This window comes from Gigantopelta aegis, chromosome 8, assembly GCF_016097555.1.
Source record: "Gigantopelta aegis isolate Gae_Host chromosome 8, Gae_host_genome, whole genome shotgun sequence".
Taxonomy (NCBI): Eukaryota; Metazoa; Mollusca; class Gastropoda; order Neomphalida; family Peltospiridae; genus Gigantopelta; species Gigantopelta aegis.
In genome coordinates, this window is record NC_054706.1 from 70,210,706 (window position 1) to 70,234,041 (window position 23,336).

A 23,336-nucleotide genomic window follows, 5' to 3' on the forward strand; every position below is an offset into this window, starting at 1 on the left:
ATCTACTTATGTTACATCCACACCCCACACCCCCCCCCCCCCTCTCTCTCGCTCTCTCGCTCTCGCTCGCTCTCTCAACCCACCTTTCAAAGAAACTAAATTCAATGTTCAAGGACTTCTCAAGACTATTGTTCTCTCATCTTATATCATCTGGCCCAAAGTTGACATTTTTGCTTAGAAGAGGGACATAACTAACTAATGATTTTGTTTCTCAAATAATAAAACATTTCGTCAAAGTAAAATAATATTTTATACAGGTAGTCAATTTAATTTAGGTCATATTATTTTTGAATAGCCAGACAATACAGTAAAACGCCTCTAAACTGGACCCTCAGTAAGCCTACACCAGAATTCTCTCAAAACCAGGCATTTTTCAGTCCCCTTTTAAAAGTCAATATAATGTACTAAAAATAACCTCTCTAAACTGGATTACCCTTAAACCCAGCCTTTGTGCTTGGTCCAGTTTAAGAGAGGTTTCACTGTATATTCCAATATGAACTGATCCCACAATCCCTCTCTGCCTGCTCCACTATACATCAAACACTGTTTACTGAACTGTTTGCACTCCAAATCTGAGACAAAGCCAAAACACACAATATTTCAACAGTTTATTAATACTTTTGTATTAATCCAAAATAATAACAACATATTATTTTCAGACAGTATCACAATACTTATTTAAAATAAACACATGCATTGATGCAATCATATCATTTTAGAAAAGAATACAAGTACAATATAATTAGTAAAACCATACACAGGAATTTAGTTTCAGTAAAAGTCTGCAGAAATGCTTGAATTGAAAATAAAATAAAACATTTATAATTAATCATTGGTTTAAACATTCTGCACAGGACGATGGGCAATCAAGTTGTAAATTGCGCGTGTGCAGGAAATTATGCAGGGGTGTCCAGATTGGTGAACAAAGTTTATACAGAGGTTGATTCATGCTTCCCCGGAATATATATATATATATATATATATATATTCATTTAATGAGCAGGGGGGGGGGGGGGGGGGTTGACCCCTGAAAACCCCCTGCATATCTGCCTGTATTAAGTATCTATTATACGGTCTTGTGTAAATTAGCAACTCTCAATTAGATTTCCAATACCAAAACATTCAGTCAAGTGTAACAATGTAATGACTGCTGATTGATGTTTTACTTTCATTTCACCAATTCAGAAATATAAGTCAGTGTAAGATGTCTGCATATACATAGCTTGACAGGCTTATGAGCTTGATACAACTAGAAGATGATGAAACAAAGTTAACACGATAAAAGCACCAGATCATACTCAAATATTCAATAATAAAGTAATTTAAATTTTTTGACATTTAGTTAGGTCTTGTGTCAGAAAATAATTTGAGGGTATGTAATAAAAACAAAACAAAACAGATCATAACTGCTAATACTAGGTCACGTAGGTGGTCATGGGTTTGAAATCTGTTGAAACTGAACACTGCCTTTAATGCGCTTTGACAAATTATAAACAGCAGTTCTCTTAATATTATTATTTATAAAAATTATAAAAACATTTATCATCCATTAAAGGCTTTCGTAGGCACTATAATTAAGGTCATCTCCTGCAATATTCTCCAAGGAGATACACTTCTTTTGCTACATCACTGTATGTTTCAGTGCAAAACCTATCATTAGTGACGTCACGCCACGTCGTTCTGCTAGTAAACGAGTCTACTGCTGCCAAATATAGTGACATTCAACCCACATTACTGACCTTGTTTACAATTTTGGTAAATGAAAAGAATGATAATGGATGAAAAAAAGAATACCCCCCTCGTGTCTTGTGATATCATAATTTATCATTACTCTTTGATATAGAGAATAACTAGTTAACGACGTCAGATATCTGCTTTATCCTGTGAAGGTAAGAATGGGAAATTCTGCGAGCCTCTGCCAAGCGGAATTTCTATTTCGGCCTGAATAGGATAAAGCAGATATCCAACATCAGTAACTAGTTATTATTTTTATCCTGCAGACCATAAACATTAAGGGGAAAGCTATTATTTCTGTTATTTCTGCCACATTGTAAGATGACCTAGAGGTCAAATGAACAATTTTGTAATATAGCTATACATGTGACGTCATAGGAGTGACATCAAAAGTCATAATCTGCTAGTATACGTTTATGATTTTGCTTTAAGCGCTCATCATAAACTGTCAATAGAAAGTGCTTGCAGGATAAAAAAAAAAGGTATAAAAATCCTCGGCAAGCCTCAATTTTCATACTGTGCTGATAAATCATGATATCACAAAGACACTCGGGAGTATCCTTTATATCTATTAATTTCCAAGATCTTAAGGTACGCAATTGTACCTTTCATACTCAGTGATAGAAACCGTTTTGGTTCTAATTTCCCTAAATTCGGTGGATAGATTCAAATTAAGTTAACATTTTTATTCCTAACAATATCCACTAGTACACATTTGGTTTCCAAGTACATGTAGTTGTGAACTAAACTGTTTACATTTGCAGTCATTTTTAAAATAATATTCATCAATCGTTCTTCTGAATGAACTGAACAATAAACAGGCCTGTACTTATAAAACTCTAGAGTTGATGCTTTAATAAAGTACTGACGATACAAACAGCAGGTAGTGGAAGTTTATATTATTGTTCACAAAACAGAGCGACAGATAGAGTGACAAAGAGAGTGAAAGGGGGAGAGAGGGGGAAGTGGAAGGAAGGGAAGAAGAGAGAAAAGAAAGAAAGAGATGTAGGGAAGGAGAGAGAGGGGTTAGGAGAGAGTTTTGAGTCTAGACTGTAAAGGTTTTTAAGCAGTAGGTACGGTTAGTGTTTCGGAAATGACAAACAATCTCTTCATTTAATTTTTAATGATTTCAGTTTTTGCACAAAGAAAGATTCTAGAATTTCTGCACACTGATACACTGCAGATTCACTTGGGTTCTTTAATCGGCAGTTGTGAAACATGGTCGTCATGTCGTGGACAAACTCACTCAGAGTTTCGTAATGTTTTAAAACCAGTCTTCGTTCCACTAAACTTAGATCTGAAATAAAAATACAAAAGTCATCTTTATTAGACGATAAGGGAGAGCACCCTCTTAATTTTTTTATTATTGAACATGAACTATTTTGACATTGTAATAATAACTTTATGCAAATAAAACAAATGATAATGATAAAAAAATTATTAAAAAAAATTAAATTAAAAATGAGTAACTTTATATGAAACAAACACCACTACAGTAGTATTCTCCAATGTCTTTCAACCAGATTAACATAAAGATTCAACACGAAGACAGGTAAACACTGCAGGTGTAAAACACACAGCATGATGGAGGAGGGGGGGGGGGGGGGGGGGGGGGGGGGGGAGGTGCAGCCACTTCTAAGACATATTTGAAATTGTATACTTTTAAACTGTATCCTAATCAGACACAAGTGATTATTTTAGATATCATTGATTTCAATAGCCGTATCACAGTATCCTAACTGCACGCGATAAATTTAGTCAAGTGCATGGTACAATACTGATGAGAATAGTTTCTATATTTCTCACACGACACGAGTGACAAAAATGTATTAACCAATCAAACAAGTTTTACTTGGCAGCTTCAACTGCCGATAACAATTTCAAAATGAAGACTATTGTTATGGTTGGGTCTGATTAGGATATAAATATTATCACATTGCTCGCTTAGCACGCATCCAGTTAGGTTTCAGGTTTAGATGCAATTTCCTGGCATCCTGAAGATAAATTGGGAGTACGGTATGTGAGATAAATGTAGATTTGAAGAGAAATGTCTGATCTCGATGGCAGGATAATATTGAGCATGTCAGATATGATTTCGAAAATTACCAGGATCATCAGTTTGGTGGGGGATCAACCTAGTTATGGAGTTGAAGAACACTGGTACACTTCCAACTTTTTTGTCACTTTTGCATAACTGGCAATATGTTGTATTACTTTAAGGACATGCAAATGAACATTATAGTTTACTTCTAGATGTTGTTATGAATGTGTTAAATTTTTTAATAACAATATATTTTTTAAATGCAAGAACAATTAACATACCTATAGTTTGTGTTTCAATAAGAGCACCATTGGGATTTTCTGCTGTGACATTTGTAGCTTTCAGTGTTTTTGCCATTTTGTGATTCTAAAATAAAATAATATTGATACTACATATTACTAAACTGTAGTAAAGACTAAACTGATTTATTAGCTACATAAAAAATTAGAAAAGTTAACTAATTTATTATATTAATAGGTAAACTGTAAATAAAATTGTGAGCAACAATGTACAGTAAAACAACTTATAATATTTTTATCATAATAGTATTAAGACGTTAATATAGTTTGAGCTAATACAAACATTGAGACCAGAAACACATCTGACACACATTGTAACCTAAATTTTAAATGAATAAGCAATTTTACTTGCTAAAATAAAGCTCTGTTAGCCTGGAAACATATTACAATGGCAGCAAAGTCATCAGTCCCTTTAACAAAATCTCCAGTCACTGTCGTTTACATACTTGTAAATTACAAACTAGATCCCACAGCCTCTCGTAGTCGCAATCATTCAAGTAGTGTTTCCTCTTCGTTGTTTTCTTTCTGGACAGACAGTGTGGACATGTGTAGGAATCTATTCTTTTTGCCATTTTTTCAGTGACGCCTACACAACTTCCATGGAACCATCCCTGACATTGATCACAGCCTACGTAAAACCTGAAACATTGCAAGTTAGAACGAACATTCTGAGAGTACTGCTAAAGCAGTACATGTACTTGTCTCATATCAAACCAACAAATTTTCACATGTTCAAAATTCAACAATTCGAGTCAAACAAGCATTCTGAGAGTACTGCTAAAGCAATACATGTCCAGGGTTTCTGCCAGAGGGTAAAATGGGTATGGTGCCATACCCAAATTGTTTGCAGATTTTATATTTTTAAGTTAACCGTTTGACATAATTATGATTGTTTTAACCCTAACTCATTTTCTTTCTGGGGGAGGCCACTCATATCCCCTGTTGACAGTGGTTGCATTCAGCACACACATTGTAAATATTAAATTCCATAGCGCCATACCCAAAAATTTCTTTCTGGCAGAAACCCTGATGTCTCCTTCTGGGTTTAACCAATTTTCTTATCTCCTAGGTTTAAGGGCCCTAAAAGTCCAAAATGAGCAAATCCCCAAGAAAGTCAAACTTGATTTGTATACACATAATTCCAGCTCATTATCTTCAGGTATTGTGAAGGAAAAAAGACCAGAAAACTATATGTAGGAAAGGGTCGACCAGTAGGGGACTAAAAATACTGCAAGGGTGTTTGACATCACTGCCATTGCTAAAATGAAAAGGAAGGAATGTTCATTTATTTGCACTTTATAAATAGGAAAGGATAAGGAATATTATTTACATCTCATTAATACAGCACTGCTTGGAATGGAAGGCCCGAACATGTTTACTAAGGGGTATTGTTACCATGATGGGGTGGGATCTAGCTCAGTCAGTGGAGTGCTTGTGTCGCAATATCGAACCACCTCTGTCGATTCTTTCAACTGATGGGGTTTTTTCTCGTTCCAACCAGTGCACCACAATTGGTCAAAGGCTGTGGTATGTGCTTTCCTGTCTGTGAAAAAGTGCATATAAAAGATCCCTTGCTGCATTAGGAAAAATGTAGTGGGTTTCCTCTGATGACTTCATGTTTGACATCCAATAGCCGTTGATTAACACTTAACAGGGCTAGCTCTGGCACTCGCCAAATTTGACAATTGCAAATTTTGAAAGTAGTTGGCGAATTTTATTTTGGTTTGGTGAAATAATTTCATGTAATAATTGACATTTAGAAAATAACTGACAATTTTTTAAGTTTAATAGACAATTTGGTAAACTGTTTTGCTCACCCAGAGCTAGCCCTGCTTAATGTGCTCTAGTGGTGTCATTAAACAAACTTTTGTTACCATGATGTGGAAAAGAAGAAAGACTTTTGTCATCCACAATAGTAAGATACTATTGGAAAGTAGAAAAGAAAAGGACTATATGCTTAATCAGCACATGTTAAACAACAGGCCAGAGGCCTAAATCACAAAGCTCTCTTAGGCTCTGCTAGATAACAAGTCTTTTAGCATTGCACTGCGAGATCGCAAAGTTGCCAGTTTAGTGAATTAGGTCCCTGGTTTATAAGTATTTTACCATCAACATGTTAATATATACCAGCCTTTGATGGCTGAGATGAGAAAACTGATGAGTCCATAAAGAGTAATCAATTCTATGAGCCATCTTATTTCAAGTGAACACCAGTAACAAGATACTGCCAGATAGTTGTGTACTGTAAACCACTGCGACTGAGGTAATAATCAAATATAAATCACTCTTCTCCCTGTCATAACATTTTATTTTGTTTATCTTTCTTCCACTGTTTTCAGTAAAATGTAACAAAAGATTTTTGTTTCTAACCCAAAACCTCTAGTAAATCAGGATTCAGTAAAATTATTTTTTTAAGCATGACACCATAGACAACATGACCTACTTTCCGTCGTCAAGTGGTGTTTTACAAATACAGTGTAACTGTTGATACGTGGAATCCTGCTGCTCCTTACACTCGTTACAGAGGAACGCTTCAATAACCTGGAGCTTCATGTTAGTGATGCCGACACACGACCCATGGAACCAGGAGGAACAAAGGTCACAGTCCACATACAGTCTGCAAAACACCACATCTGTCGGTGAACATCAGTGTTTATTATCAATATAATTCAAAATAAAGTGTTATCATAATTTTACTGACATCTATAGTCAGGCCCATCTTTCTACAAAAATATTTTTTGTAAATAATTTCACTTTGGTTTGACGTAAGAAGAAACATAAAGTGTTTTGGAAATGACAACAAAATACTATTTTTGAGTGCAATTTAGAAAACAATCGGCTTGTAGTAAATTCCATAGTAAGCCTATGAAAAAAAGGGAAGGACTATAGGGTTGTGCCCATGTCAGTTTATGTTTGTATTGTCTGTTTTGTGCCTATAGCTTTGGCAAATAAACTAATTTGATTCTGGTGCCAGGCATGGTATCCTACCACTACAAACTACCACCTGCCACTTGCAACAAATTTAGGCTTTTTTGCCAGCCACTAATAATATATCTTGTCTCAATAATTAATATTTAAATATTCATGACCATCTATTTCCCTAAATATTTTGTAACCGTCTGATGCTCACTTTTGTTCAGTACTAAATACTGTCTGTGACAAAATGAAATTGTAACAAATGCTTATTTCTGAAGGTTTAATTGCACAGGAAAAATGTATACATTTTTTATCAGATAATTTTCAATCTAAAAATATCAGAAACTGTCTAAACTAAAAATGGAAGATTTAAAACCCTGTTAGGACAGATCTTGTTTTAAGATTTTAATAATAATTAAAACCAAACCTTTTTAAGTTGATGATTTTTTCGTTCCGACCAGTGCACCATAACTGGTCAAAGGCCCACGGTATGTGCTTTTCTGTCTGTGGGAAAGTGCATATAAAAGATCCCTTTCTGCATTAGGCAAAATGTAGCAGGTTTCTTCTGATGAATATGTGTCAGAATTACCAAATGTTTGACATTCAATAGCCCATTTGGCTATTTCTTGTTCCAGCCAGTGCACCACAACTGGTATATCAAAGGCCGTGTTATGTGTTATCCTGTCTGTGGGATGGTGCATATAAAAGATCCCTTGCTGCTAATCGAATAGAGTAGTCCATGAAGTGGCGACAGCAGGTTTCCTCTCTCAATACATGTGTGGTCCTTAACCATATGTCTGACACCATATAACCCTAAATAATAAATGTGTTGAGTGCATTGTTAAATAAGACATTTCCTTTCTTTTAATAGCACATGATTAATAATCAATATGCTCTAGTGGTGTCATTAAAAAAAAAGAAAAAAAAAAAAAAAAAAAAGTTGACGAGAACATTTCATTATCCATTCATACTTTACCTACCCAGTTTCATCGATGGGATTTTTACATATGGAACAAAACTGTGAATCAGACTCGTGCAGCCGTTGTCTTTTCTCATCCTCTCTCTTCAAAAATTCATGTTCTCTGATTATATTATTTACCTCCATCTAAAATGAAAAATAATGTTCCATGGTTAGAATGTATAGAATGTACAAACTATTTTAAGTTACTATTATAATTCACACAAAGAGTAGTGGGGTTTATCAACAGAAAATAAGGGTACAAAGATCTACCTATGACATTCAATGAACAAACTAGTATATATGAATATTCAAAATATGATGTTTAGAAAATCACAGAATGTATTCAGCTTAGTTCAGTTAAGTAAATATGACATTGGAATTTATCAAGCTGCATGTTTATGCTAACATTTTATGAATAAGAGCACAGGAGTGTAAAATGTTGCACTGAATACTCAGTAAATCACAAAATAATGCTAAAATAAAGTCTTTGCAGCATGTCCCCCCCCCCCCACCCCCCACCCCCACCCCCATTAACACATTAATCTGGACATGGTGACCATACAGGCATAATATAGATGAAACAGATCCAGGATTCTGAAAAGGAGGGGGTCACAAAATACTTAATAGGGCAATTTGTTTGTCTAAGGCAAATGAGCCAAGCTTCCAAAGGGAACAATATTTGTAAGTGGTTCTGGGACATGTTTTAAAATAAAGATGCCCAGGGACATGTTTTCAGGGCAATCTAGTGTTTATATTGTGACTGAAGAATTAAAAAAAAAAAAAAAAAGTCATTAAAAGGGGCACTTAGAAACCCTGCGAACCCCCTCTGGATCTGCCAATGACAACAGCAGATTCTGTTTACAGATTTGAATAGTAAAAGCAAAGGCTTACATTAACTTCTTGCTGAATTTTTTTCTCTAAATTGGACTTCTTTTTCATAATGGCAACTTTCAGGCAGTTTTTGTGCCGATTAAGCAAAGCAGTAACACTGACAGGTTTCTTCCTTGGTGGTAGTCTCCAGTAACACATCATCTTCTCTTCTTGTCTTTGACAGCTGAAACAAGAATAAAAGTGACATCATTGACAAGCATTAATCTGAAACCATTTAAAAACAGAAGCTGAATTTATCTTTAAAAGCTGAACAAACTACACTATACCTATTTCATTTCAACTTAATTTCGTGCTTATAACCACTGATGCCATATAACCACTGATGCCATATAACCATAAATAAAATGTGTTGAGTGCGCCGTTCAATAAAACATTTCCTTCCTTCCTTCCTACTTATATCCAATTAAGGTTCAAGCACGCTGTCCTGGGCACATACCTCAGCTATTTGGGCTGTCTATCGAAGTCAGTGGGTTATTAGTGGTTAGCGAGACAAAAGTGGGTGTACCGTAGTGGTTTACACCTACCCATTGAGTCGTTAAAACTCACTCTGGGTGGGAGCCGGTCCCGGGCTGCGAACCCAGTACCTACCCGCCTTATATCTGATGGTCTAACCATGATACCACTGAGGCCGGTCACTATACCTAAATAAAGATCCTGTTTCAGCATTTCAGATGAAATCCAATCTACTTTGTGAGAATCATTTTGCACCAAGTTCAAATCAAATAAAAAGCTGAAAAATTACATTCCTTACAATGTGCTACGATTCTAAAGTCTGCAAAGTGCTGTGAACTATAACAACTTGATCATAAAATAAGTTATACCCACTATAATCAAAAGGAGTGAATAGATAATAAAAATGAGATCATCATCCAACTAAAACTCTAATGGTTATCATATAAAGCGCTCACCTGATGCACAGTTGGTCTAGGATCGATCCCCGTCGGTGAGCCCATTGGGCTATATCTTGAAAATGGGAGGCTAAAGTACCTAGGAGACAGAGGCTAAAAACGTAATGGATTTTCCTGCATAGTTTTTGGTTTTTAAGTCTACAATTCCTGAGGAAACTACTTTTTACACACAGTGTCAGCACATAAAAGTTAGATATTTTCAAGTAAATTATGTGATCAATTAATCTGTAATTATTTATCCCAAATTAATGTAAAAATAGCTAATTGGAGTGAGGTGGGGGAGGTTCAAGGGGGCAAAACACCCTGTTCAAAGTTAATTTTATCTTTTTCAAAAACATATTTTTCAGGAGCATGACTTGAACTCACCTGCCTAGAAACTTCACTTGACACAGCCTTTACCCTCCCCCAGCATAACTGGACATTTAATACAGATTGTTCATATCTTACTTGCTCTTGGTGAAACTTGAAGCTACTGTCAGACCATTCTCTGTTGCCCATATGTTCTTTTTTAATATACAGGGATGAACAGCTGAAAAATAATTTTAACAGTAAAACGTGAAATGTTTTTTGCCCAAACCTATATCTACTACAGTCAAACTTGTATATAACAACAAGACCATAACATATTTCACTATAAAATCTCATTATTAATTGTTGTAACAGTTTGATTTCCTTTGTCAATTCCAATAGCCCCAATACTTTCTAGCACTTAAACGATCTTTCTCCGACTTTCTGATAACTTCTACTCATTGTTCTAAGTTACGGCAGAACGATTTAGTATTAGTAAACGTATATTTGTTTACGACAATAACATCATATGATAATATCAAAATAAGTATTTTCTTTGTCAAGTCGAATCAAATCGCCAAACTTTCCAGTCAAGTGACACAACAATACAGAAAACAATGTGATTTACTAAAAATTAAGTGGGAAGAATTTGAATTTTTTTTTTTTTAAATAATATTTTGGGGCCGCTAATGTAGGTTCAGACCTTATTTTTGCTGAAAAATAGTGGCCGCTGGCCGCATTGGACAGGTGGCCATTCTACAGAGGTCAAATAAAGAAAGCAATGTGTTGGGGGGTTTCAGGGTAGCCTTTATGGGCAGGTGGCCATTATATAGAGGTGTCTGTTAGACCAAGTTCTACTGTAGTTAAATTATATTACTTAATTAAAAAAAGACGGTCATCATGTTTTACCCAGAGCCCTCAAAAGTACCCGGTCTCCGGCGGCAAATCGCCGTCTGAAACAGCTTTTGCCGCCGCCTACTTTTCGTTGATGGTAAAAAAAAAAGTGCTTTCTCTTCTTTAATAAAGTCTCCTACAAAAGGGATCCAAACAAGGTGCCCCCTGCTATCATCACCGTTGTAGCCTGCTACTTCTTAAACTATTGAGGGCGCTGTTTACCAGGCCTTTGGATCTCACTAATTTGGGTACAGCAGGCTTTTTGTCCGTTCCAAGCACACCAATGTCTTTTTAGTGCAGTAATGTTAATAATAGCTGGAAAGGAGTTCAACATATTCAGAAATGTTTTTCAAATCATTTTACTTTAATTACAACTTAATATTTCACTGATGTTCAGGTTAGCATGTCTGGACTTAATTTGGGCTTGCTTATTCTGGGCACACCCTTTCTCGCCTCAGCTTTGATGCAACTTAATCAGTACAGTGGTTATATTTTTTATTCTAATAAGCCTATGCTAGTGAAGTACGCCTACGCTAGTGAAGTAGTTTTAGGCTTTTTAACTCTTATTAAACCAATATAGTATAACAACCTGAACAAAGTGAACTGGGAAAATTACATAAATCTTCTCTACCTATAATGTACTTAAAGCATCACCTGAGATTGAAGGAAAAATACCTGCATTTGAGTTCCAATCCAAAACGTTCTTGTTACTGTCACTGGTGAAGCGTTGAAATGCTATAATAAAATAAAGACACAATTAACAGTGTAATATTTTTGGGTATTCTACACTAATATTTTTTATCTTGTTCTTTGATCATGTGAAAACAATTACTTCATGAGCTTTATGCATTTCCGCTTAGTACTCATATTCTAAGAGATAATCTTCTTACACAGATTACATAGGTTATAGCATGCATACATGTAAGTATTATCAGTTTTGTGAAATTAATCAAATCATTTATAAGCACATTTGCTACAACAGCTCCCCAACCCTACATCTTTGTTCAAAAAGCAGACAAATAAATATGGTGGTAGTCTGGTTGTTAGGTGTAAACACAATAATTCTGACTACTTGGTGGTGTAGTGGTTAGGCCATTAGACTTAAGGCTGGTAGGTACTAGGTTCGTGTCACACCTGAGACAATGGGGGATTTTTCATTCCAGTATTGCCTCTAACCCAGAGTGAATTGGGAGATGTACACTGAATTTCGCCCAGTTCACAGGAGTGATTATGGGTCTTTCTCTCGAGTATATGACTCCCATATAGGGGGTAAGATTATCCAGCAGATTTTGCAGGTTTTGTGTACCCCAGGCTCAGGTGATACAGAGATAGCTAAACTGACAGCAAGCATGGATGACCACGTCAAGTGGTCCCATACTGTAAGGAAATCCTGTGGTTTCATCATGCATTTCATTATCGTCATCTATATGTTTGTCATGTCATAACAAAAAAATGTCTTTGTCTCTGTGTTAAATGTATGTGGCATCTTTAAGAAATAAAGAAATAATTTTGACTATAACTATCAAATGATCAGAAATATCACACTGGTTTCTATAATATAGTAGCCACCAAAATGAATGGCTTTTGAAATGTGTTTGTTTGTTTTGTTTAATGGCATCAGTAGAGCACATTGATTCATTAATCATCAGTTATTGGATGTCAAACATTTCGTAATTTTGACATATATAATCTTAAGAGAGGCAACCTGCTACATTTTTTCATTAGTAGCAAGGGATCTTTTACATGCACCATCCCAGTCAGGATAGCACATACTACAACCTTTGATACACCAGTCATGGTACACTGGCTAGAGCGAGAAATAGCCCAATGGGCCCACCAATGGGAATCGATCCTAGACCGACTCTTTTGAAATGTCAACATTTCTTACCATGTTGGTTCCCAGGTACATTAAGAACAGGAATAGCCATGCGTTCTCCACTTGACAATGTCAGTACAGCATATTTTCTCTTGGGCTTCAGTTCATCTTCGGAGAGAATGGGATCAACAGCATCTGGCAGGGAATCAGTTTCTTCATCAGTTTCAACTAGTTTCGTGTTGTACGGGAGATAGATTCTCTCCCCAAGACAGTTAGATTCTACCTCATCATTCTGTTGTCCATACAAATCATCATCTGTGGAATGGTAGTTATTAATACTGAAAAACAAATAATAGAACCACTTAAGTCACATGTATCAACAATGATATTACTGCCGACAATGCATTGTTTTAGCATTTGACAGTGAAACTCTATTCGTACCTACTTCATTCTGAATACCCAAAACATCACATCGCTGTTCTGAAAAAAAACTTTCTGTAAATAGGACTATATAAAACCATAAATATGACTACTAAAAACATATAACATGTTTCAGTCTTGTTAATTTGACCCAAAAATAAAATAGATAATGGTTAAATATAAACTGAATTATATCGAAGAGAAAAGCCATATATTTAAAGATTATACTTTCCCATTGTAAGTCGTAGGCTATAAACATGTTTGATGTCTACAACTGATGATTGGGGGGGGAGCAGTAGTAGGTATTAATAAGTCCCTGCGATGATTAATGTTAAAAAATATACACACTCACGAATATGTATATATACATTACCATATTTGACTGGAAATTAGCCCATGTCTGTGAATAAGCCCCCCTCCGTTTTGATAGCATTTAAGAAATTAGGCCCTCATCTGTAAATAAGCCCACTCCCAACTTCGTCACTTTATAAATAACACGAAAATGCAAGTTTGCTCAAAGTTCATTTAAAAGGTCATACCTCCTGCAGGTAATTAAACACAAATGTAACACAATATTTTACCACCAGTGAGATTTAGCAGTCTAACAGTAACAGTGTGTAACATTGTTTTCAATTTCATGCTTGCAGTATTTCTTTGAAGTACCCAAACCCAAGTCTGAACTAAAATGCAATGTCTATTTTTACGATGCTCGAAACCTTAGTGGTATATGAGCATGGAATTTTTTTTCGGATCTATTTTTACCAACACACTGCGTCTGCTGTTAATGCTAATTCGGCGAATACCTTATTCTGATTGGCTAAGAACAATTACCTAGATTGACAACTCTTTGTATAGCTAGCTGTTCAGTGTAAGATTGCTGTCTGTGTCAGAAAGGTGTATATGCTATTGAGTTTGTTGTTAATTGCTGTTGTTTTAAGTCTTCTCAGCATTAAATTTTGGATGTAAATAAACAGCACTGGTAAGTATTTGTAACATAGAAGATGTGTTTCTGATAATTAGATACTAGTAAAAAAAAAATTAAAAAAATTAATAAACAATTATTATTTATTAATAACAAATGGAACACTAATTAATAGATGTGCTACTGAACATTTTTTGTTTTCTTTCTGGTTCATTTAATTATTATTATTTATTTTATTTATTATTATTATTACTTTACTTATTTTTTTTTTTAACTAAACTGGCCCCTTGTCTGGGAATAAGCCCACCCCATGCTAAGCTCACAATGAGTTGTCTTGGCCCCCTGGGCTTATTTCCGGTCAAATACGGTATCTATTATAATATTTAATTATAGATGTGAGTGTGAGGACATTATAGCCACTGTACAATTTACCTGTTTAAATCTGGCTTTCTGTCGATGATATCTACTGGTTCGTTCTTTATCCATTGGTTCACCTCACCGGAGTTCCGATATTCTGGAATATTATCACAATCTGCAGTGTCTCCACCTGGTGGGCTGTCGTATGTATCTATTGGTTCCTTCTTAATCCACAGATTGTCTTCGAAGTTTTGATTGTTGTTAACAACAAGCTGCTGCTGACACATACTGAACTGTTCTGTTTTACACAAATCTTGACATGTTTTATCGTCTCCACTAGACTGTGTTTCACCGACTTCAGCACTAGGTATTTCTGAAATAGAACAGTGCTACAAAGTTAAATTATTAAGATAATAAAACACAATAGTCAAAATTCATTTCAATTATACTTATTTATGTGCTTATATTTAATTACAGTTCATGTATGATGTCCTGAGTACACACCTCAGCTATCTGGGATGTCTGTCCATGACAGTGGGTTAGTGATTATTGACATCCCATAGCCAATGTTTAATAAATCAATGTGCTCTAGTGGTGTCATTAAACAAAACAAACTTTATCTCATTCTGCTTTTATCAAGTAAACATACAATACAAATACAAATATACAATACAGACTGACTCATACATCTGATTGAAAAACAATCAGCTGGAACTTTGTTACTTTGTAATGGAAATTGAAATGATTATAATGTATCACCTGCTATAACAAAACAATTTTAACATCAACACACAGTTACTCAAAACTAACAGCAAAATTAAACAGATCTTACGAGCATTGGAGAACATTAAAGATGATTTCATCTCGATTAAAGAATTTCAAGATGCTGGGCCATGTAAAAAAAAAATTAAAGTCTAACTAAGACTGAACTATGTGAATGTTAAAAACATGTAACTGCTAGTTTAGCTTGGTAAATATTTGGGGATTTATGATCATGCTCCGACAAACTTGTGCTTTGAGTTACCAGAATTAATCCTTACATATTAGGTTTGCTTTGAGTTACAAGGCCCTGGTACGTTGTAAATAAGAGGTACTTTTGAGAAAAGTCTTCAAACAATATTAGTATTATGGCTCAAATTTAATAGCAGCCATGCAACAATTTGCCACAATGCCCTAGATATATATTAAATGCCCTGAGAATTAAACAAGAGTCTCATGGCCAAACTGGTCGTGCCTTATATTTCATCTTAGTAATTAGTCGAACTTGATTCCTTTAAGTCGTTTTATTACAAAATCATGAAACTGTTAACACTTATTTATTTTGAATGTGTGCTGTTGTTTTACGTCCACATTCATGTTGAAGTTTGCCTTCTGGCTGTAATTAAAAAAACCCACCTCTCCATTGGGTTAGGCCAAATAGACTTGCTCTCTTACATATCAAATTCTAGGCCTGTCTGTTATAACCCTGTTTAAAGACCATGAATACATTTGGTTCTATTTGCTAGACTCTTACCTGGTAACACCTTCAAATGACCTTCTGCATCAATAATAACTGTAACATTCTGAACATGGCCAGGATTTCTCTGTACAGTCAAATTTGGATGAAGTTCTACCACAACTAGAAAGACAAAAAAAGTGTAAAGCACTGAAAAAAACAGACACAAGGTTTCAATGTCATACCTAGCTCAAAATGGCAGCAGTGATTATTGTCTTTATCAACCAAGTGTCGAAATAACAACATGTCCAACATCAATTACTGTGGTTTAAAGGCATACTGTCAGAGATTTAAGGATCTTATTTCTCTAAAAATGGATAATAAATAAAAAGTACATCAATTGTTGGAAACCAAATCTAGCTATCACATCACCTTAACTGAACTATGATGGATTACTTTGTTAGTCCATTAAATAGGTCAGTGGTCTGTGACAATATGTCTTTAAAATGTGTTGAGATATTTATTTAATTTTCTTCTTGTCCCTCTTTAAGCAAATCTTTGCCAGACTCACATGCTTACTCAAACACAATAATCTCACCTGGCTTCAGTGGGTCAGTCATGCTACCATCAGGAAACAGCTCCTAGTATTATGCTTATTACTCATAACCTACAAATATAAAGTGTTAGAACAAAGATACATTATTAATACATGGGATTATTTTTTGGTGCACAAATGTTGGCAATCACACTGGTGGTATATTCAAGTAGGCAAGTGTTCGCGAACACATCAAATGGTACCATCATATTCTATCATATCACATCCATTTAACATTATGCACAAAAACCAGTCGACAAGTGATGTTGAGTGATCACCCAGGTTCCTCCTAAATATGCCTCTATATTACAAAAGTATTCGACAAACGTTTGAGAAAGTCACTAGCCCTCACAGCTACTTTGGCTAGTGCCCTATAGATGTATTATAGTAATACAGCTGATAATTTCCACTAGTGGATTTTTTCTAACCCTGTAGGTTTGGAGGTATACATATAATGGTATTAAATCTTTGCATAAAATCTGGCAGGCATTATATTTCGTAAATGTTCGTGACAACTAGACATAAATGCTCTTAGCTTCTAAACAACATGGCATCCAAACAAATGGGTGACTTAACATCGGTACTTCAATGTTTTTATAGTTAACAACAGCTAGTGCGCCTAAAATGGGTTTACATTCAAACCATATATTTTATTATCTAGGTTGCTTAAAAATTTGTGTTAATCACAAGTGATTATTTGAAGCAACACTACATTACTTTGAACTAACGCTTTAACGGGGAAAAAAGAAAAGTTTTACAGTTGACGACAATACAATATTACCAATCAAAATAAGTCTGACAAATTACACAAATTTCCTAATTAATCGCTGAAATCAAATCCGTGCATGAGAAAACAAACTGAATGCAGTTGGAAGCATAATGCAGTTACTGAGTTAGGGACGCTGACAATAATTCTAACATTTATTTCACTTACAACCGTGTCCGGTGTATCGGCGCACTTGGTATTTTGATTGAGTATGCTTAGGAAGTTGTCATGTTGTCGGAGTTTTTAACGAATTAAAGTTCAATTCCTTTTTCAATGGTTAATCAAGTATCAACATATTTATTGTTATGGGTTTCAATTACAATTTTTTTTTTAAATGTCAATAATTATATAATAATTTCAAAATAAATCATTCACCTATTTTCGTGTTTATAAACGCGAAGTAGGTCATCCTTATTGATATTAAGAATGTTAAAACCAGTCTAAAAACACCGTACCCGCATTTTTTAAAAATTATAGTAAACAGTATAAATGTAATTATTTTTGTTGGGTTATTTTTTTTATTTAAACCGAAAAAGAACACAGGCAAATGCAAACAAAACGAAACTTTTACACCTTAATTGACAGTCATTCCAGTTCACAATTGTCACATTGTTGTAAAAAATAAAAGCAAAATAAGATCCACGTGTGTGCACGATCTACCTGAGAAAAATTAAATCCATGTAGGCATCTTAGCCATGCATGACAATGAACATGTATGCATCTGCAGTACTGTGCCACTCGAGAAAACGATTCCGAAACTGATCATGAGATGGGCCATATGTGATCGTTCATTTTCATAGTAATATTTTTAACAAGACAAAACAAAAAAGTACTAAAATAATTCTGGGACAATAGTGTAGCGTTTATGGGCTAAAAGTGAGGTCACGAGCGGTTTATAAATAGCGGGGTCAACGATCTACATCTACTGCACCGAATCACCGGACATGCAAATCGTTTTGGATACACGGGGGTGCCTATAGGAGAAGCCACGGTGACGTCACATGTTTTGATCACGTGGTACCGCGCGAGCGCTGGTAGGCAAGAAACCAGTTGACAATACTGGCATTAGTAGTAATGAACAATCGAATGTTTTTCCGTCAATTAAATCAGTGTAGACTAGTTTTGATGAATGGTATTTTGTCATGGTAATTTCATACGTTGTTGTTAGATGCACAAGTCACTGTAGTAAGGATTATGAAATTAGTTTCATCAAATACAGTGGAAGCGAAACGTTGAACAGTTAAAGCTGACAACAATCAACTTTGCCCATCCCACAACGGAGATCGTCATTTTATACAAGGTTTGTTGTATGTTATTCATTCGTAATACTAATACACGTCAGTATTTATTGAAATGAAAATTGAAAAGATAATAAAAAAAAAAATAATAAAAATAAAAGCCCCCCACCAAACTGACATGGAAACAAAGATGCCCTGTGAACAGTAGGCCTACCCAGTCAATCGACAAACAACGTTTTATGTAACTTTTTGTTTGTATTGACAGATCCATTATAGTGGGTAAAACAAAAATCTGAATATATTTTATATTGTATTATGCCATAAAATATGTAGGTGGCTGGAGTATTTATATTTTTAATTAAATAACAGGGAGTGTGTGTGTGTGTGTGTGTACAATCAAGCATATATATATTGTTTCATATGAAAATGGTTCTGAAATATTTCCATTTATTAATTATATTATATGTTAATTATAATGTTTTACTTTTTGTATTGAAGAAGTGATCCACAGGTGTATTTGTAATGTGTAAGTTGATTTTTTAATAATAAAATAAAAGGTATAAACATTTCAGGGTGGGATATCAAATGTATTAAATCATTTGTTTGGGATTAAAAATAAGTAAATACTAATAATAAAACTGGATATTGATCCACAAGTTGGTGATAGCCACCATATTTTATTAAAAACATAAATTATGTTACATGCATTTATTATATAAGTTATCTGAATTTGTTTGCAGCAAATAAAGAAAGAAAAGGGGAGCTGATTGTATTTACAAGTATTATTGTCATCAGTGACAGATGTCAATATGTCTTCACAAATACATTTATGTGTATTCAAATATTTCCATAATATTCAATATTCACAATATAAAACTTTCATACTTATATATCATAGAAATTTACCAACTTTCTTATTTTTTTCTAGGTATCAGTGATCCCTGTTTGTGGACAAAAAGAGAACCGGCAACTCTTGGATGAAAAATGGGCCTTTCACGATGAATTAATGGCGTTTAAGTTTTAGGGTGAATTAAGGGATGCTAAGGAGAACACTGGTATTGGATTCAGCGATTCTTTTCTACAGTATCTCATGTTTCTGTGCATAAGAAGAATACCAGAACCTTTTTCACTGACTTTCCAAACTACCATGTGCAATATTATTGGGGCTATCCAGTATGTGATGATGACATTGATAACACTTGGATTTAATCTTTTTTTACCAGGATCTCTATTTTCTAATAAAAACAGACTTTACAAAATCAATAAAATTATATCGAGAAACAATAGACAACACATATTTATTATTTTCTTTTTCTATTATCATTATAAACCAATGATCAAATGATATTTGCATTGTGTTAATGTGTGTCTTACATTTAAACATTGTATTGTTACCATTTACAGTAATTTGTTGTTTTAACTGGTTTATTAATCAGGTTGAAAGTGATAGCCTTTGAAACTGTGCCTCTTGTCAAAGGTAACTGACACTGTTTTAGATTTGAAAGGAAGGAATCTTTTTATTTAACAATGCAATCAAGTCATTTTAATTACGGATATATAGAGTCCGACATGTTTAGGGATCACACAGATAATATTAGGGAGGAAACCTGCTGCTGTCACACAATGGATTACTCTTTCCGATTAACAATAAGGGATCTTTTATATGCATCAGCCCACAGACAGGATAATAAATAGTGTAGCCTTTGTTACACCAGTTGTAGAGCACTGGCTGGAATGAGAAATAGCCCTATAGGACCACCAACAGGAATCAATCCTAGATCGACTGCGTATTAAACTATGTCCTGGCCTGCATGGGATTAGGCGATTAAAATATTAATGGCAATTTTTATGTATATATATATATAAAAAATAATGCTACAAAATGTTCTGAAGATGTAAAGCACAAAGGTGAGGGACCAAGTAAATTAAATTTGAGATGTATCCGGTTTAAAAGGCTAAGTTCTGTACTAATATTTAAAAAGGGACGCTGTAGCTAGAGGGAGAAATGTATGTGTGGTCATGGAACATGTATGGAAACTAAATTTAGGTTCCTCCATTTTAATACAATGTGTTAATATGTATCCGATATCAACAAGTTTAAGGAATAAAAAAGGACTTGATAAAATTAATAGTTTTAAAAGTTTTTGTAAAGTTTTCTAATAAGATACTTGCTTAAATTTATTGTTCATGAAAAGCCTTACAAATGAACCAGTAGACAAGTCTGATGTGTTATATATATATATATAACTACTGTCTATATACTGTCTACTGGTTGTTCATTTGTAACAAATGTTCATATATATATATATATATATATATATATATATATATATATATGTATGTGTATCTATATGTACATATATATGTATCTATATGTACATATATATGTATATGTATATATACATATATGCATATATATATATATATATATATATATATGGGTTATTTAAAATTGTTTAAAGAAATAATTTCCTTTAACAAAGTGTAGGCCAATTATTTCTTTTAAACAGTTTTAAATAAAAAATATAGGCTACTCGTTTTATTTTATTAGTTTTATTTGTGTGTGCGCGCGCTCGTTTGTAATGCTTTACTTGAAATATGGACCAGACGCTTTAAAAATACATGGACTAAAAATATTTATTCAGGTGAAAAGAAAAAGAAAAAAAAAGGAAGTTTGCTATAGTTTTGAACTCGGTCAATCGTCAAATTTTATGGGTGGAAAGAGTACATGTATCTCCTCCATACAGGAGCTATGTAGAATAGCGTTCCCGTGCTACAAGCGGTAATTTAAGCACGTGTTGGCCATTCTTTGCTATTCACGCTACGCTAGTTCGCTTTGTTACTAATGGCCATTATGATAGACTTCTGCCTACCAGATGCGCGCGCATGCTGATACGTGACGTCACTTCCCTAAACACATGGCTTCTCCTATATTTATGCACCATTTTAAAATGTTTATTTACTACAGACATAAAACCGTTTGTAGTGTATTTCAGATTATGCACTTCTTCATTGGTGAGAGACGCATTTTATTAAATATTTCACAATGTTCACATAGAAAATGGTCCTTGAAAGCTTAGGTGCGCCGATACACCGGACAGCACTGTACATAATATATATTATTACATTTGTTAACAAATGTATTCATTCAGTTAAGTTTGGCAGACAGTATCAGTGAAAAGACCTGCCTTGTTTTTATATTTGTGGGTCAATTATGGACGACTTCCCCAGCTAACTAGCAATGGCACTGACAGTAAAACAAAACCTTAAAATGTCAACAAACCATTGCTGCAATGCTGCGGAATGCACTGGGCTAGCAATGGCCTTGACTATCGTGTTGAATGGGGAATCCACTGTGCAATAATTGCAACTTACACTCGAAAATCTGGGATTCCTTTCCTATCAAATTATGCTTCCGTCCTTTATTTATTCCATTGCATTATTGGAATAACAAGCAACAAAAATAAAATAAAACCACTGCTTTGACAACTTTGTCGGACATTCTCTTCGTTCTTCACGTTGTTCGTCCATTAAATGGGAGCACCAACATTTGTTCTTGTAAAAAGATTTCGCTTTGCTGTAGAGCATGTTTGAAACTCAAGAACTTTCATTCATTCATTCATTCATTCATTTCAACTTATTTTCATGCTTATATATCCAATTAAGGTTCAAGCACGCTGTCCTGGGCACACACTTCAGCTGTCTTGTCTAGGACAGTGGGTTTGTGGTTAGTCAGTGTAGTGGTGTTACAGCTACCCACTGAGTTGTTAAAACCTGCTAGTACCTAGTACTTACCAGCTTTATGTCCGAGGCCAGTAGTCAAGAACAAACTTGGACTCACAGAAGTATTTTCAGTTTTAATCAGTGTGACAGGTATTCAGTAAAAATGTTTTGGTTGTTGTTTTTTGTCTGGTTTGAGGAACTTAAGACATTAATGTATTAACTTAGGGCACTCACCAATCATTTTATATCCTTCTCAAGCAGATGCCTGTCCTGCAATTTGGACAGTTATCCTCATAGTATGTGTATTAAACAGTGTCAGCTTTTAACAAAAATTAGTTAGTAGACTTTGCCCTGGTTTCACTCAGTTGATGGCAGATGCATTGAACTAACTTTGCCCTTGGTATGATGTCGCTGATGTATTAAAGGTCCTGTTAAAATTATAATGCCAACTATGCTATCCAATAAGGCACTGGTCCTGTTACATGGCTAAGAACAGTTGTTAGGGAAGCACATATCACCTCTACATCTTATTTCTTGCTCCAGCCAGTGTATATCAAAGGCTGTGGTGTGTTAACCTGTCTGTGGGATGGTGTATATAAAAGATCCCTTGCTGCTAATCGAAAAAAAAAGAGTAGCCCATGAAGTGGCGACAGTTTCCTCTCTCAATATTTCTGTGGTCCTTAACCATATGTCCAACGCAATATAACCGTAAATAAAATGTGTTGAGTGTGTCATTAAATAAAACATTTCCTTCCTTCCTATACATCTTGCAAACACAAAGCTCTGTGGAACAATTTATGGACAGATTATCTCTGCTAGCCTATAATACAATTCTTGTGGATCTATGTTTTTTTGCAGCCATGTCAGCTAGTGTTTTAAAACACTACTTACTGATCCAGCTATCTTTCAAGATTGCCTCTCCTGTTGAGATATGACTTTTTCACATCCATTCTGCATATTCTTTTGTGTGTGTGTGTGTGTGTGGAAACAGATGGGGGGGATATAGGAAGTAAATTAAATTGTTTGTTTTTTTAAAGTTAACAGTATATATGTATTTTAGGAGCGATCTCTGCTCAACTTAAAGAGACTATTATGAGTTTGTAGCCATTTTAACAAGTTTTTGGCAAATAAA

General features: G+C 34.6%; 1 protein-coding gene across 1 annotated transcript; it reads right to left on the reverse strand.

Moving 5' to 3' along the window:
- Positions 1-591: 591 nt before the first annotated feature.
- Positions 592-21,990, reverse strand: LOC121379372. The gene is made up of 13 exons (XM_041507957.1): positions 21,857-21,990; positions 16,481-16,549; positions 15,961-16,065; positions 14,523-14,820; positions 12,821-13,086; positions 11,608-11,667; positions 10,198-10,279; positions 8,843-9,005; positions 7,971-8,095; positions 6,518-6,691; positions 4,521-4,713; positions 4,057-4,141; positions 592-3,031 (listed from the first exon to the last, which is right to left on the reverse strand). Exons 2-13 carry the CDS (start codon positions 16,500-16,502, stop codon positions 2,844-2,846), a joined length of 1,761 nt encoding a protein of 586 aa, XP_041363891.1. The 5' UTR covers positions 16,503-16,549; positions 21,857-21,990; the 3' UTR covers positions 592-2,843.
- Positions 21,991-23,336: the final 1,346 nt, after the last annotated feature.

Coding starts and splice junctions, on each gene's coding strand:
- LOC121379372 (XM_041507957.1), bottom strand. CDS start 16,502: ATGACTGACCCACTGAAGCCAG. Junction 14,821..15,960: donor TCATTTGAAGGTGTTACCAG/GTAAGAGTCTAG, acceptor GTTCTATTTCAG/AAATACCTAGTGCTGAAGTC. Junction 11,668..12,820: donor TGTACCTGGGAACCAACATG/GTAAGAAATGTT, acceptor ATTTTATTATAG/CATTTCAACGCTTCACCAGT.